Source organism: Patagioenas fasciata, chromosome Z (genome assembly GCF_037038585.1).
Source record: "Patagioenas fasciata isolate bPatFas1 chromosome Z, bPatFas1.hap1, whole genome shotgun sequence".
NCBI lineage: Eukaryota > Metazoa > Chordata > Aves > Columbiformes > Columbidae > Patagioenas > Patagioenas fasciata.
Genome location: NC_092560.1, coordinates 20,568,412 through 20,586,549, shown reverse-complemented (window position 1 = coordinate 20,586,549; position 18,138 = coordinate 20,568,412). Strand labels below are relative to the sequence as shown.

The window sequence follows — 18,138 nt, the reverse complement described above, 5'->3', positions numbered from 1 at the left end:
AACAAGAACTTACAACATTACTACAGCTAACATTAAATCAGATATTACAATTAATTCATGGAATATTTAGAATTGTGTAAAGCACACTTTTGACATACTTTTCACAAGCATCCATTGGAGACTTGGAGTAGTCCACTGAGATAACTATAGGAAAATGTAGTAAAATGCAACTATTAACAGATGTATTTTGAAAAGCATGGCCTATTAAGAAGTTTTAAAATAGTTATCTTTATAAGTATTGTAATGCAAACAGCACCACTATGAATACACCATCAGTTTCCATAGTTTCTACAGGTAAATACCAAATATAAAAATTATTCTGTTCAAATGTAACAAAAACTAAGTAATTTGCAGAGTGAAGGCACCCTGCAGCTAACAGTAAATTAAATTCATACTTTTCTGAACATGATTAATTAAATGAGTCAGAAAGTTTTATAATTATCAATTTAAGCTTAGATCATCTTCAAATAAAACTTTTAAAACTACCAACAATACTACTTTGTTCTCACATTTGCACTGATTATTTAATAAGAAAGCTTGCCTTTTGAGTATCACTTCAACTCCAGCAGTATTAGCATTTTCAGTGCACATTCATAGTTCATTATGTCCAAAAATCAATCATGAGGTCCAAAATACAATAATTGAAATATTTCTCATGGTTCCATCTCCTTTTCATAGCAGCTTGATATTTCCCTTTACTGTTCATTGATTTAGGCATACACATAATGCACCTGTCAGAATACACTAGCATTTGAATGAAACCGAGAGCTCACCTCTATTGTCCCAACCACACACAGACACAAGGGCTGTGGTTTAATTAGGCTGCGACTTCATTGTCATCTGGAAATACTACCTAGCAATAAAACCACACTGTGTTCCTTGATTGTTCCTGCCATCAGTGCATCCAATTCAGTGCAGGCACTGCTGGGATTCTGCCACCATCTTTTGTAAACCTTTGAAGGCGAAGGGTGAAATGTGAGTGGGAAATAATGTACAGGAAGCTGCTTCCCTGCTTCACCAGACATGGGTGGCATCAGCTCCCCCTGCCAAATTTTGTCCTCCTAAATCCGCTTCCTGCTCTGATGAATTTTGGAGCAGGATCCCTTACCACATGCTAAATGGCAAAAATCTTAATTCTGCCCACAATCTACCCAACTGAATTCCAGGTGCACTACAGAGAAGGAGAGAAGTCTCCCCTTCTCTATGCCAACCCAACAGGATGCACAAGTTCATCCCTTTTTGTGCACGGACAATGTGCCCACAGCTGACTACAAAAACTATGCTGGTCTCATCATTAGGTTGATTTGAAGAACCACTCAATAGTGAGAGGAGGACAGGACTGGAGGCAGTAGATTGTTAATACTGTCTGTTGTTTTGATTCTCACAGATAAACTGCTTCTCCGCTCCACCGTATGGGCCTGTCTAGATTATTCCTGTTCACCTGCACAGGTGGCAGGAAAACATGATGAGACACAAGAGGTCCTCCTCGCTAGGGCTGGACCTGGCTGCACAGCCAAAGGATATTCTGCTTCCTTGGGCTGGCTTTTTGTCCAGCTCTTGTCAGAACAAACACCACCTTTTCTGACCACAGAAAATCACACACAGCTTTCTGAATAAAAAGGACTAAGTAAACACAGATACTACTTCCACAACACTTTGGTGGGGTTCTAACAGCATTTTCATGAGATGCTATAGCTCCTTCCGTAACTACAAAAATATCTCAGCTCTATGAATTATCCTGTGGTCGACCCAAAGCCACCTACCTGACAGCACAAAATAATATTGGTATGTGTGAAAGCAATAATTGCTAACAACTTTTTTTGTACAACACAAGCATGCTAGTCCAGACTATAATTGAATTCTAGCTATCAAAGATGTATGTCATCATTTCACAAAAGGAGCCTTAAAACAGCTTTGCATGCAGAAGTAACATACCAAAACAATACCTAAAATATGGCTTTTTTCTGTTTCTCCACATTTTTTTATTCATTCATACATTTGTACTGCTCCCTAAAATATTGCATACAAGATTTTTTGAGAAATTCCCAGGTTGGGAACTGGGGGCTGTATTTCTTTTAAATTGTTATCAGGGTATGCTAAGAGGACCTAAAAGATGCTCTTCAGGGTCTGCTTCTCTCTCAAATAAGCAAACTAAGTGAAAGCACTAAAACAGGAACTGCTGAAAATTACTGTAAGAAGAAACTGCCAAGCTTCCACACCTTTAAAACATACTAAGAATTTTAGCTGGATAGGAAGTCAAAGGAAATCCTCCCTTCCTTCCTTCTTTTTTCTATTACAATGCTAACCCCTACTTTAGAATACTTTTGCTTTACAGTAAAGCAATTGGGACTGACAAGTGAATCCTTTGCTTCTGGGATACTTTTTGAGAATTAAAAAAAAGCTTTATAGCCACATTTTAAAAGCTGTGAACTAGGGCTGGAGGGAGCGGGAGAAAACATCTCTCTGAAGTTTAGCTGCTTAGAAGTGCTAGTGACTGAACTTTAAGAAAAACAAATTCCCCTCACAGCTTCCCTCCCCCAACACTGCTGCCAAACAGCTGGGTTCATCTGAAATGTACTTTCATTTGAGAGTGAATCAATTTACCTTTTCACATGAAAGTGAAACTTCACAGCACCCCAGGAAACTCGGTAGCCCCTCTGGAGACAGGAAAGGAAGGAAAGGGAGAGGGCCACGGTTGAGTTTTGGCCTGTTATTTAAGGCTTTCTTCTCCAACAGATGAATTTTTCTTCTTCTGGAGACAGGAAGATCAGAATAACCACTATTCTTCTGAATGACAAGATGTTCTGTTCATTAACACATCTCACAAATGGCTTTCAACCAGAATATCATCTCTTTTAATTACGCATTTGATGTATAACAAGGTTTTGCTACAACATTGGTATTACTGTGTTCAGCCTAAGAGGCTTTGGCTGTCTGCATCTACTATCAGCTTGGATTACTATCAATACAAATAGAACTCCACTAAGATTTTTATTTTTTTTTCCAGACTCACAGTTAATGCTGATGTTAAAACCTTTTGGAGAACTGGCACTCATTCAAAAGTTGAAAGTAACTTGATATGAGGAAACATGGCATTTCAGTTGAGTTCTAGTAGCCTCTGTCTCCAAACCACACCCCCCCTCCAAATTTACAATTGTATAGAAGACAAAATTAACTAAGCCACAACTGATTAATTTCACAAGATGGGTCATCTGGACCCCCAAAGTCATTTTCCAGATGGGAAACAGCTACTGTTCCTGCACCTCGTTATTCAGCTGCTGATAAGTATCTTAAAGGAACTAGGAAATAAAATCATACCTTAGTGAAAAAGGCAAAAGAAATTAGAGGAAATAAACACAGCAATCAATAACATATCACTTTAGAATAACAGAAAAAGGGCAAAGGTTTCAGAGCCTGCTGAGGCGATGAGGAATGTTTGTTTTGAGGACTTGCTACCAGTTTGTAAGAGCAGCTTGTCTAAGCAAAGTAAGCTACTGCCACAGCTACGACTGTTACAAGATGGACAGAGAGACATAAACAAGAGCACCAGCCAAATTCTACAGACCAACTTAAGATTCATTTGCAAATGAATGAACCTGCATTAGCTTCTAATAGGAACATATCCTTCACATCTATATTTTTGATTAGCATAACAAACTGCCTGAAAACCTTTTTTTTTTTTTTTTAATATGACATGCACTGTTTAACAAACTGTGCTATAGGATGGGATTCATCATGAGCTAATTTATCATGAAAGAAGTACATGGAAAGAATATTTTCCTGTTACTGATTCATGTTTTCCCAAGTAGTGGCTGTAATTTGTAACTCACAGGACTAACTCCAAAGCACGCAGCCACAATCTCTGGTTCAATTTTTCTTCTGGGTTTTCTTAAAGTAACGTGTAATCAATACATGTCTTTAAGCTTATACTTGCAACGGAAGAAATGTAAGTATTATACCACATTTTCTTAATAGAAGATTTTCACATACTCAGTATATAAGAAGCAGCAGGACAGTATGATAGAGTAGAAAGAGAAAACAAACAAACAAAGAAAACTTACAAGCCTTCCTGAATTTGCAGACCTTGCTTTTATTTGAAAGTGCAAGACAACATGTCCTCTACCCGAACAATACATTCTACCTAACCTCCTTCCATTGTGTGTATGTAAATGACACCTGAGCAACTGAAGAACTTAAAATACTGAACACCTCACAGGAAGAACACTTCATATTTCAGAATTTTCCCTTTTGGCATTAATTACACTTTGGGTTTACATTGAGCCATTTTTTAGCATTATTTTCTTAACCTAGACTTTTCACATAATATGACTAATTTTATCACTTACAATTAGGTTCAGCCTGAAAATTACTATTTTTTAACTTTAGATCCCTAAATCAGAGAATTCTGTGCAAAATTAACATTGAAGCTACACTATGTTGTATCTGGGGAATACTTCTACACTCCTCTGTGCTCTGATGAATTTATTTAAATATTTAGTTAAATAGATTTCCAATGTACTTGTCAGATATGAGAAAATGGTTCAATGAAAAGAAAATCTCTGATAACAAACTAGGAACACTTCTACAAAGATGATATAAACAGATCTCTTTTCTTCAGTCTGTTTCAAATCTATGGTGTGGATAACTGGTGCAGATAGCTCATAACACCCAGACATGTGACAAAACTTACTATTTTTCTTGATACTTACAAATACCTTCTTAAGACAAACATATTGAGAAAAAAAATGCTTAGTAGCTGTCGACCTTCCTCACAGAGAAGTCATTTTAACAATCCTATGTCTAAATTTGACAAGCAACATTTAAACAAAATGCACTCAGCCTCCAGAACACCCAAATATCATTATTATAGTTACTAATTTTTAATTGGTTAAAGGTACTTCCTTACTATTTAGCAAATAATGACACTGTAAAAGGACTTCCTCATTGAGTGATGAACAGGGGATATTTTTGGCATATTTTTGACTCTCTGCACAGTATAAAATCTCTTTGATTAAATTTTCTAACTTACACTTTTCCCTAATACTATTGAAAATAATTAATTCCAGTAAAAGTATTCCCACTTTACCTAAAACCACAGTGATCTAAATAAAACACACGTGATCTGTTGCCACTCAGTGTGTTTTACTCTTGAATTTATTCTTACATTTTAAATATCTCATGAAAGAGGTTTTTAAAATAAACTGAAATTGTAGTTTGATGGTAAATAGATGCTAAAGACTGTCAGGATGCATTCACAAAAAATGTTAAATAAACTGCTAGTCTGCTTCAGAAAAATAAGGTAAAAGTACAAAAGACTCTACACAGTTAACAAAACCCCATTCAAAGACCAGGGCATCACTAATCTCTGACAATTTAACATACAGGACTTTATGCGGTATTCTAACAGGAGATTTACCTGCAGATGGATTAAACTAGACACAGGAAAAGGGGAAGGGATAAGAATACTGGGGAAGATACAGACAGAAAATGTTAATATGGACTTATTTTCTGTTGTATGTCCAATTTCAGACTACTATTCATGTTTATAGTGCATGTACCTTTTGCTCTCCTCTACAATTACTTTGTATCTTACACTTATTATAGTCAGGTAAAGAATATGTTTGCCTGGGAATCCTAATTTCCCCTCCCAATCCTCATTTCTTCTGTGCTAAATTTCATTATGAGGATTAATATTTCCTTGATTACATTCCTGCCATGTTTGAAAAAAAAACAGGAAAAGCCCTTAATATTTCACTAATCAAAATAGTATTTAATAGATTATCTGATTAAAGATATTATTACAAATATTTTTAATTACAAGATATTATTATTAAAGATATTAAAGATATTATTACAAATATTTTTAATTACAAGATACTTGTTTTTAAAGACAAAAAGTGTTTTAGAATAACTAGATCACTAGTACACTGTATTAAAAAACAGCAACGGATCAACACTACGAAATATGCAAAGAATTAAAAAGCCTTTGCTTTTATCAACAGAATAACTGCACTTTTATTTTCATTACTTTGCATTTCAGCCTTTGTAAAATTTCACCTTCTGATTACGCAAAGAATTTTAATTTTTTCACTGGTATTTTTATTGTTTGTATTTAATTTCTGTATTATGTTATTTAATGAAATGATACTACTAAAGAAGCTAAACTGCTTGAAAATATTCCTTTGGGATAAATATATCACAAAATTAATTTGTATTATTTCCATATTTTCCCAGTTTCCTTAAAAGGAAACTTTTTGGCCTTTTGAGAAGAAAAGAAGCCCTGAGCAGAATAATGTCCCTTACCACATGCTCACTGTAAGTATCAGCCCCACTAAGTAAAACAGTTAAAATGTATCAATTAGTAACTTCAAGACCTTCATGTGGAGAGCGATCTGTTTGCAAGAACAACAGAAAATATCTAATGAAATACATTTACTACTTGACGGTGAAAAGGAGAAACACTGCAACAATAATAAACCACAAATATCAACCTTTTAAAATGCTTCCAAGATGACAAACTTATGTGGTAGGCATCATTTTTTGCACCGGACTGTTGAACATCAGCTGTTAAACTGTCTTCCTTTCCATCCTTCCACCTTCCCCAAAGCAAATGAAGGGAAATTTCTCTCTATCACACACACACAGTACTGATGCACCAAGATATTGGCATATCATTGTACACCATTCAAAAAGTTAATTAACAGGAAACCCTGGTAGCATTAATTAAATTAATAAAGTCACTGTCCACTTAGTTTACGATAATACATCCACTAACTTGCACAAAGGCCACATGGTAGCTATTAAATTCATAAAAGCCCAACCATTACATAGTTCTTTCCCAGAGAATCAAGTTAGTTACTAAATCATTTAAATGAAAAGTTTTTCTCTACAATACTAACACACAAAAATCACATAAAATCATATTTGATGGACTATAGTGGAAAAATGAAGAAAATTTCATTAATTCCACATAAATACCTTGTTTGAACATATGGAAAAATGAAAACAGAAACTGTTTAGTATTTGAAATAAAAAACAATCAAAGGTAATCCTTTAAAATTAGGGTTCAGATTAGTGTCTGCAAAGGATGCTGTTTAACTGAAACATCTGGTAGTGTTACGTTGAGAGACAGGCCTTTTTTAACTTTGGAAATGAGATTAGTAGATCAGTTATTTGTAAGTGTCCAAGTAATTTCTAATTATTTTATCTGGGTCACAGATAATCTGCTTTTACAGGGCTCCCACAATGACATCAGAGGATCACTCCTGAACTGCTTATCCTGTTACCTTCCACCATCCATGGGAAGACGGGATTTTCCTTTTGTAGAAAGGAAGGGAAAGAAGTGGCTGATTGCTTCAGACAGGTGGCAGCCAACAAAATAAAGAACAACACAGATCCTGAGAGGAAGAAAACCTCATATATGAAAAAGGTATCCACCTTAAAAATGGTCAGCAAACCGAATACTTCTTAGTAGCACTTGGTGCAATTAAAACCTTACTAGATATGAAGAAATCTAAAAATAATCAGAGAAACCATTCTTTAAAAAAGCATGCCATGTTATTTATTACTTGTTCTACAGTAATGCCTTGAAGATCAAACACAATCAATGACAGAATCCTACTGTATAAACAGAAAAACTGGTTTTTAACATCATTTTACTGTTGAAGTGATATGAAAAGACATGCAGGAGTATTTTTTTAAAGCAAAAATGGAAGATAAGTGAGAGAAATCCAAATGCCCAGGCTGGTCTCATGCTAATAAACACACACACATTCTGACAGTTTCACCTTTTTAAAAGAGTCTGAGTTGCAGCTCTTTACCTCCTACAATCATCAATCAGAAACAATCTGTACTTGACAGAATATACTTTTTTTTTTTTTCCCTAGGTTAACTTATGCCTCTTCCTCTGAATAAATAGGTTAGTATGCATTTTTAAGGAAAACAAGTACCTGCTACATATAAAAATATCACACAAAAGAGGAATTCTTAAAAAGCACATGTCAAGAAAACATGTCTTGAGAAAAAAAAGAAAGTTTCCTGATGTCATTTTATTTAGCTTCCAATTAAATTATTTGATGTGAGGTTAACTACAGAAAAAAAGTAATTGGAATCAAAATTGAGTAATGCAGATATGTCCGCCTCAAGATCTTCTTCTATGTTAAGTGCGAAGTGTTCTTTCCTAGATAAACTTTGCACTTGCCATTGTAGTACAATGTCATAAACAGGCATAGGCAGTAGTTGCACAAGAAAGGAGATGTTTAGGATTTTTTTGTGCAAAATTCAACAACTTTCTAAACTGTGACTACCTATCTCACACAAATTTATAATATAGCTATAAATAATATTTTTACTATTACAACAAGTCACCATATAAATAAATACCTCTCTACCTTCATGGACTTTGAAAGTGTCTATACTAGAGCTACCTTGTTATCCTGTAGAGGTTGAGGTAAAGGAGGAATAATTGCTTGCAGGAGTACAAGCATCTAGAAGTAATCTGAAGTAAGGGGTACCAAAAATTTAAAATAGATAGATAGATAGACAGATAGATAGATACATACATACATACGTAAATGATAGATAAGTAAATAAATAAGTATATAAATGCCATTCTCAGTAGGAGAACATTTAGTTTTTCTAAGGTGCAACTGACAAAAACTTCTTTGTTGTTGTTCTGTGTTTTACTTACAGTTTCATGCTAAGCAAGTTTTTACTTATCAAGCAGTGTCATTAAAAAACATCATGTTGGCTGACAATGTAAGAATTACAGCTTCATTTCCAGGTCAGGAATATAAAATTCAAATTCGTGCTACAAGCAGTTACAGGGAATAGCACACTGGAGAAGCAAGCACCAAGAATGAAAGATAGGCAGGCCTTCGATATAAATGCATGATCATTTTGGAAATTACATCAGATAGCACTCTCTTCCTGGGTGGAACTGATTTCTTCCACCCAGTTCTCCAGAAACATTAAAATTGTAAGTAAGAAGAAGAATTGTTATGCTGAGATTTTATGAAGAGCATCTTCTGAGAATCATAGAGTTCCTAAATTAGCATCCTAATTTTCTCCCTATTTCAGAGACTTCTGAATTAGAGAGAATTTAGACACCTCTGCTTCCAAATGTTCTAAATAAAAGTTCCCCAAGAGAGATTTCAGGTACCCACTGGAAGAAGTGCTAAAATTCAGGATAATGATGACAGTAAAGGCAAACAAAGCTTGGTGAAAGCAATCGAAGAAGGATGAAAAGAGACATGTGCCCCTTCTGCTAGAAGTGTGTCTCACATATGCTAGTTTCTAGGGAGAAAGCACTAATCTCATACACAGAGGCCACCTCAGCTGCCCCCCTCTTCATCAGAACAATTCATGTCAAAAGTTCCTCTAAGGACAGTTTTTGCCAACCAGCTGTTCTCCTCTCGTTGTAGGAAGTCACCTCCCTTGTTCTTTGGCTTCCTGGACCTCCAGATGAGATAGGGATAGTCTTGCACTAATTATACCCTAACAGTGATAACATGACAAGAGAGGTAGTAAATGTACTCAGAGAAATTACTGCCTGTTAGGTAACTTCGTCTATTAATTTCCTTCTGAAGCAGTACAGCCTTAAGAACATTGTCTGTGCAAGAGCCAAATTTGAGTGCACAAGTTACAAAGTTTTCATTTTTACCAAAAAGCACATTTTTTCCAACCATCTTAGCATCTGTTGAACACACATGTAACAGGATAACGGCAGATTACATGAAGTTTTTTCGTAAAGAACTTTTACATAATGGATCTGCTTTTATAATCAATGAGCATTATGCAACGACAGGCACAGAAAATCAGTCAACACCACTGAATGCTGGAAAGAGCCAGCACACATGGCAGAATATTTCACCTGCAGTTCATAACGTGCTGCTTTGCTTCCCTGTTTTAGCTACAGCACTCTTCCAGAAAAACACGCTGGAGATTGTCAGATATATGCTTTCCATTACATGTTCAGTTGGAAAACATTTTTTAACTTCTGAAAAAAATTATCAAAGAAGAAAAAATGCCAATATTTCCCCTTAAAATCCTATGAAAAAAAACTTCTGCTTATTCTTATGGCTTGCCAAGCCATCACTTCAATTCTAGAAAAGAGGAACTCTGCTTAAAAAATGCTATATACAAAGGTAACTTAATGCAGCTTAATTCCATACATTCAACTTGTCTATCTTGCTGCACTGGCAAAAAAATAAGCTGTTGTAAATATGAAGAATCAGCACAGGTGTTCTGACCTGGGGTACATATCACACTTCACAATGCATAGTGCATGTCAATCATTTTACATTTGAGCAGGGCCACCCCATTGTGGAAATCAACCATAAACAATGAAGCATGAAGCTGCCATTTCAGGTCCTAGTTCCTCACTACTGATGACGCTAGAGGACGACCAGCTCTGTGGTCTCATTATCCGACGTTGCTTCTGTGAGACTGATGGTAAGCAGAGAACATACAGTCTACACAGAAGATACTGAAAAACTGAGGACTGGAGATTTTTTTTAATATACACATCCAACATTCCTGGAAAAAAGGTAGCCTTAGCTTTACATTACTTAGATGAAACAGAAGCTATTGGCTTGGTTTCTGGAAAATTATATTATATAATGACAGTCAACCAAGTTTACCTGATGGAGAATCAGGAAGTTTCACTATTAATTTAAAAGGGTCAAAGTTTGATAAACCTTGAGTTTATTTTTCTTTCCAAAAAATACCATTTTGGCAGCATTTGAAATAAAGGTAAATAACGTTAAACTCAAACAAACCCAAACTTATTGGAGTCATCTAGCAACAATATATATCAGTCAAAGTTTAGATCACAGAGCTGCAATGGTGATTGTCTCTATTATTTAAAAATAAGTTTTATCCAGAAGCTGTGGAACTGATCTTGGCTTGATGTTAAACTGCAAACACAGGCATGGAGCACAAACTAGGAAAGCATTTATTATCTGTCTTCTTGTACAAGCACAAGTAAGAGATGCCCTGCTTCACCTTTTTCACAAGGCTGATGCTTTCGTCCACCTCTCTTGCACGTCTCTGAGCAGCTTTAGCAAACACTGAAACTAATTCTCTCAAGAACAGCTATGCAGCAATTAATATAACACGAATACTTTAACTGTGCATATCCATGCCTGTTTGAGTTTCTTTTAAATTAATAGTCTGCACTATTACACTTCAATGATCGTAGTCTTCTGTTAAATAACTTCTGATCTGTACCTTCTACCCAGCTAAACTTAATTTCATGATTAATTCATTATTTTAAATAGAACTCATTTCAGATACTATTTGCTTAGTTTATACAAGAAGGTTAAACGCTGAACAGTAACTCCAGCACAGTACACAGTAGGAACACTGTGTCTCTTAGTGATCACGGTTCATAGCTTCTAAAGGACTTGAATGTCTTCCACACTGTGGGTGGGTATACCCAGCCTCTCTGTTCCCCAATTCTATGCATGACAGGCGTGTCTTTGGCAAGCCTGCAGAGAAACTACTCACTCACCTGCTGCCCTCTCCTCTGCCTTTTCCATCGGCTAGCCAAAGCTGCTAGTAACTGCTTACAGAGGAAACAAATCCCCACACTACAATGCTGACAATCAAAAGCCACTTGTACAGAAAGATCTTCTGACACAACTTGCAGACTAAGCAAAACCTCACCAAACAGATTTGGCTTTGTTTGTTTGAATTCTGACTAGTTGTTCCCAAGCAGATTTCCTCAAAATGACTGTATTGTTTATTATTGCCAATTCTATACTCATGAAGAAAGGAATGAAAACGAAGCAGATGATTGCACTGCTGATATGGAAATGCTTTGAGCGGGGGATGGATCAGATGACCTATGTTCTTCAATGAGGCAATGCAATACCATTCACGTGGTGTGAATGAATTAAGAGTTTGGAGATCCCAGTAATGGACTTCTACTTCCACAGCAATCCCAATCAGGAATCCCAAACCTAAAATCTTGTCTATATGATGCAAGTACAGTAGCCCCTCTGTTACAGGTAGGGTACAATGAGAGGCCCTAATGCAGAAGGTCTGTACTTGCCAGAATCTGGCTCTCATAGTCCATTCATGTCCACAATCAACATTTTTGTTGGTCACATGGACAGTGGGACGGATTGTGACCTCAACAACTTTGCCAAAAACACCAAGCTGTGTAGCATAGTTGACATGCTGGTGGGAAGGAATTATCTTGACAGGCTTGAGAGGTAGGCTTGTGTGAACCTCATGAATCTCAATAAGGTAAAGTGCAAGGTCCTGTACATGGATAAGGGCAACCCCAAGCACAAATACAGGATGGGCAGAGAATGGATTAAGAGTAGCCCTGAGAAGAAGGACTTGGGGGTGCTGGTTGATGAGAAGCTCAAACACAATGCAGCATTGTGTACTTAGAGCTCAGAAAGGCAACTGTATCCTGGGCTGCATCAAAAGAAGCCTGACCAGCAGGACAAGGGATGTGACTCTCCTCCTCTACTCTGCTCTTGTGAGACACTACCTGGAGTACTGTGCTGAGCTCTGAGGCCCCCAACATAAGAAGGACATGCATCTGTCAGAGAAAGTCCAGATGACGGCCACAAAGATTACCACAGGACTGGAGCACCTCTCCTGTGAGGACAGGCCGAGTGACTTGGGGTTGTTCAGTCTGGAGAAGGCTCTGGGGAGACCTTACAGCAGTCTTCTTGTACCTAAAGGGGACCTACAAGCTGGGGAGGGACTTTTTACAAGGGCAGGTAGTGACAGAACAAGTGGTGATGGCTGTAAACTGAAAGAGGGCAGATTTAGACTAGATATAAGCAAGAAATTCTTCACCATGAGGGTGGGAGGCACTGGAATAGGCTGCCCAGGGAAACTCTGGCTGCCTCATCCCTGGAAGTGTTCAAGGCCAGGTTGGGTGAGGTTTTGAGCAAGGGGGTCTGGAAGGTGTCCCTGCCCATAGTAGAGGGGTTGGAACTAGGTGATCTTTAAGGTCTCTTCCAACCCAAATCATTCTATGATTCTATCATAATCACTGTGTTGTGTTTGTTTCACGAAGTTTGGCAAACAGGACAAAAGGGAGTATCCATGCACACTGCAGCTCAGTGATCCACAGAATTATGATTCAAGTACATAAAAGGAGGCTGAACTTGAAAATGCTATTAGCTTACATCTGTTCCAGGGTAGTGGCTAGCTCAGTAAGTGCAACGGGATGTACGTCAGAGTATAGTATACAAATGACACAGAATAAAGGAGCTTTACAGCACTTTATAAGAGTTAGCAGTGGTGGTAGCAGCCTGACAGTGTTAAGGCTCAGGATGGTGAAAAAATACACTGGGAATTCACACCTGTTGCAGAGGCAGCAGAGTTGGTAGCCTGCGTCTGAACAGAAATGGCCCAAGTTTCAGGTGTATCTGACAGAATCAGGTTCAGTCTGAGAGTTTTTATTTCATAGTATCTGAATGTATCATTTCTGTATTTCAGTGTAGTATCAATTGCATGGCTTTTTGTTCATTCTCATATATCCATTTAAGAGAGACTAAAACAACATCCATGTTTCAGCATCTGCACTCTAAGGTTTCCTGAGTTTCCATCTCTCCCACTACTGGGAATGAGGGTGAGCAGAATTCAGACGTCTGCACCATTTCAGCTAGATACCCAGCAAGGCATAGTATCAGATTAGAAAAAAAACCTCAACTCTAGAGGACACAGATGCAAAGGCTGTGTGCCAGCATTTAAACAGGGAGGTGAGAACCTGTCAGCAAGATGCTGGAACAGAAATCAAGCACATTGTAAAGGGGCACAAAGTTACATCTGTAGACCTGGGGATTGACAGAAGAGCAGCTGGAGGATGGCAAAATAATACACAGCATAGCCATAGCCACGCAAAGAGCAGAAGGCACTAAATTTATGTAAAGGTAATACAATAAAAACAATGGCCAATATTATTGCTTTATCTAACAGAAGTAAAAATTATACAGCAATTTTTGTCCTTTATTCCATACAAAGGAATTGCATAATACAGCTAGGAGGTTTTCCATTATGCATCTACAAAGATTAATACTGTGTAAACCCTTGTAATTCCAAAATGAAATCTCAGACAGATCTCAGTCAGTTGTAGTCACAAAGATGCTGCCATCTTATATATTACTGTATTTAAAGAAACATTTTGCAGACCACATCATATACCCTTTCAGACATGTACAGATCCAACTAATATACTCTCTCTGTTCAACACTGAATGCTTCTATGGATTCGCAACATGACTTTAAAGAATTCACTGGAAGTGGTTAACTTCTAATGTCCAGAACAGGATATTACAGCAACAAAAGCTTGTTTCTTGCAGATATTTATTACATTACCAAATGCATTTAACTGGAAAATCTTTCCATGCGGAGTTTTTTTTCCTGTACCTTTAAATACAGAATATGCATTGTAAATTGCACATGACCCCATTCCACAGTTTAGTAACTGAGATATATGAATGTAACCATATTTATTATAATACTTTACGAAAAGTCTGTGTTCTCAGAAAGTATGATTTATCAGTGGGCCTCACTGTCACAAAGTATAATTGAGACCAGGGCACAGAAGAGTTTAAAATAAAAACAAAAATCAAAGCCCACAAATACGTACCTTATACACTGCACAATTCCAGAACAATGTATGGCTTTATTTTACTAAAACTGCCTTGATAGCTGAATTATTAGACACTTGTTTTTTAGAAGGCTTACTGGAGACTTCCACAGAGACAAGAGTTTTGACAGAGCACATACCATGTAGATGCCTCATAGTGCATTTCTTACTCTTCGCTTAAATGCAATCTGCTTTTATCAACTTTATTCAAAATAAAACTAATAAATACTTCTAAAATTAGATACTTACGGTGAAAATACCCATTAACTGAGTGTAAAAGAGTCCACTTATTCCACCTAATATTATTAGACCCATGAAGGCAGATATTCTTAGGAGAGCAAGTTCATGTCTAAATACAAAAACATCCTAGAACAACACAGAAAGAAGAGAGACTTTAGCACTTACAAATTAATTCAAGTATTTGAATCAAACAGAAATACTAGATAAGAGTTGTTCCTGAAGACTTACAGCTAAAGGCAAACAGTGGATTTCTGAGCTACATTGCAAATCATTTATACATTTATATGCTAAAATTATAAACCAATAATCTTTTATTTATACATGTAAACAGTTGGGCATTTTTGCCAGACTGTTAAAAATCCTCCTTCAGGTATTTAAGGTATGGGAATACATCAAGTTCAAATAGGTTATTTCTGAATTTTCCATCTCAAACTGTGCCAGATTGCTACACACAAGCTCCATAACATGAAAAGCATCCTGTTAAACAGTCTGATTTATAAGACTCCTATATCTAAGCTCGCAGACACAGCAAATTTAATTTTAACATCACCTCTTTTGTAATAAAAACAGTAACATTCCTAGCTTGACTCCAGATCAGAATCCAAGTATCTGTATTGGATTGGTTTCATTGTAATGTTATCCTTTATCCAATATAAACTTATCTCCACCTTTTAAATTTTGGGCTTAAATGGATTATTGTAATTTTGGAAACGGGTGCACAACCAAGTTGCCTCAGGGTACAGGAGACTATGAATTTACTGTAACAGCTGCTCTGGAAAGCCTGGTATCACCTAGCAGAAAATACGAAAAGCTTAAGAGAGCTTTATAGATCTTTTTCAAAAGATAAACCACCTTATTTTTATCACAGGAAAACAATCATACACAGCGGTTAGTGTAGATGTACTGCAAGTTCACACTCCATCCTACCCTTGAAAATGAGATAGCTCACCCAATCTCTTATTTATAAGTTACGATTATGTTCTCAAGGATGTCTTTTGAATGACACATCTGCTTTTTCACTTAGAGAAGCCAGATGACAGCAGGAAACTATTAAAACCTTTCAAGTAAACTTTAAATCACAACCAGAACATAAAAGTGAAGTGAATGACAAAAAAAAATAATACACACACCAAACAAACAAACAAAACACACACACACAAAACGAAAACAAAACAAAACTATCATGCTGTTTCTTTATGTTCAACCAGCAGGACTTAAGCAAGAGGAATTCTTAGATTCAGGAACACTGAAAAGCAAATCATATTTAATAAAGTAGTCTAATTTTAGTTTTAAATTATTTCCGTGAAAGTTCAAAATATAAGCCCAGAAAAAAAGTTTATAATGGCTCCTAAAGCTGCGAAGAAAGTTGATACTTAATGAACAAGCAAAAATCACTAGTTAACCACCTAAAACAAAAAGCAAATCCCAGCAGTCTTTTCTGAACTGTTAAGCCAGCTCTTGTTAGTATTGGCCTTTCTTGCTTGTAGAAAATACATTTTTAGTTTCCACTTTTTTTTAACCCTTCTTACTTAGTTAACAAGTTAATTCAAAGTTAAATCAACTCAAAATAAAAGCATTCATAGTAACCTTTATTCCCCTTTCCACAAGCCCACCAAAGCTTTAAATAAAAGCAAGGCAAGACACAGGTTCTATTAGTTGTAAAATGCTTTCTTTTCATATATATGTTGTTTTATTATATCAGAAATGTTTTAGTATAGTCAAACTAAAATTAACAGAAAACAGTGAAATGTAGGAGAAGATTGCCAACAGTGAAGTCACATTATGGATTTAGCATCACACTCTCATTAGAAAAAAGTTTATAACACAGCTCTGAGCATTCTCCCAACACTCTAATTAAAAGAGTTCCTTCTCTTGTGCATAATATTCAGCAGGAAAAAGAGACATCACTCAACACATGACAACAGAAAATCCTACTGTAAATAAAGCAGGTTGCATTTTGCACTTGGCCCTTCTAACTCATGTAAAAACTCCAAGTACAGAAAAGGAAAGATCTTTCATACTGAAGTAAAGACCCAGGAATACTACTCCTTTCCTAACTCCTTTCCTCCGTGCTTCCTTTTCTCCTCCCTTCCTTCCCCAAAAATGAAAGCATCTACTGCAAAAGACTGGGGGTTGCTGAATTACTAGTGAGAAGAGGTGATACCACCAATGCTTTCCCCAGCCACTACACAACCCTAGAGGAAACAAAGTCTCTGAGGCAATGATGGCCTGGACATCAATACTGGGCACCCACCTAGCAATCTGTACATACAAAACAGCACTTTTCTACAGAAAACCAAAAGATATGCAGGAATAGCATCTTTCAGTAATCAGATCTTAATAACAGAGCTTTCACAATTCTGCATTCAAATAGAAACATGTGACTCCATGAAAACTGAAAAAAAAAATCAGTAAAAAAATTTCATTTAAATCACAGTAAAAACAATAATAATAATGATGATGATGGTGATACACTGAGGATGTTGTTTCTTTACATAGAAGCTCAAGCCAATTTGTTTTTATTATTCCTTCTTAGAATTGACAAAAACGTTGCACTTGGGTCACAACAACCCCAGGCAGCACTACAGGCTTGGGGTTGTTGTCCTGGAAAGCTGCCTGGAGGAAAAGGACCTGGGGATGATGACTGACAGCCAGCTGAACATGAGCCAGCAGTGTGCCCAGGTGGCCAAAAAGGCCAACAGCATCCTGGTTTGTATCAGGAATATTGTGGCCAGCAGGAATAGGGAAGTGATTGTGCCACTGTACTGGGTGCTGGTGAGGCCGCACCTTGAATCCCATGTTCAGTTTTGGGACATTGAAGTGCTAGAGAGAGTGGAGAGGAGGGTGATGAAGCTGATGAGGAGCAGCTGGGGGAGCTGAGTCTGTTTAGCCTGGAGAAAAGGAGGCTGAGGGGAGACATTATCGCTGTCTACAACTACCTGAAAGGAGGTTGTAGCATGGAGGGTGTTGGTCTCTTCTCCCAAGTAGCAAGTGATAGGACAAGAGGAAATGGCCTCAAGTTGTGCCAGGGGAGGTTCAGATTGAATATTAGGAAAAATTCTTCATGGAAAGGGCTGTCAGGCATTGGAACAGGCTGCCCAGGGAAGTGGTGGAGTCACCATCCCCGGAGGTGTTTAGAAGACATTTAGTTGAGGTTCTTAGGGACATGGTTTAGTGCTAGAGTTAGGTTATGGTTGGACTCGATCCACATCGATGGATCTCAATGGTCTCTTCCAATCAAAATGATCCTGTGAAATTCTATTTCTGCCAGTTAAGAAA

At 37.0% G+C, this 18,138-nt stretch overlaps 1 protein-coding gene across 9 annotated transcripts in view; it reads right to left on the bottom strand.

Moving 5' to 3' along the window:
- The window catches only part of ZDHHC21 (zinc finger DHHC-type palmitoyltransferase 21), a 44,085-nt gene that overhangs the window by 7,289 nt on the left and 18,658 nt on the right, over positions 1–18,138 (bottom strand). For 2 of the 9 annotated variants that reach the window (XM_065861077.2, XM_065861078.2), the window contains exon 7: positions 14,869–14,985. In XM_065861077.2, coding sequence (XP_065717149.1) covers positions 14,869–14,985 — 117 coding nt within the window. Of the gene's footprint in view, positions 1–98; positions 145–164; positions 954–2,604; positions 2,753–5,882; positions 7,398–14,868; positions 14,986–18,138 lie in introns of those variants that run through there. The other 7 variants (XR_011736382.1, XR_011736383.1, XM_071801879.1 and 4 more) reach the window with 7 other exon arrangements.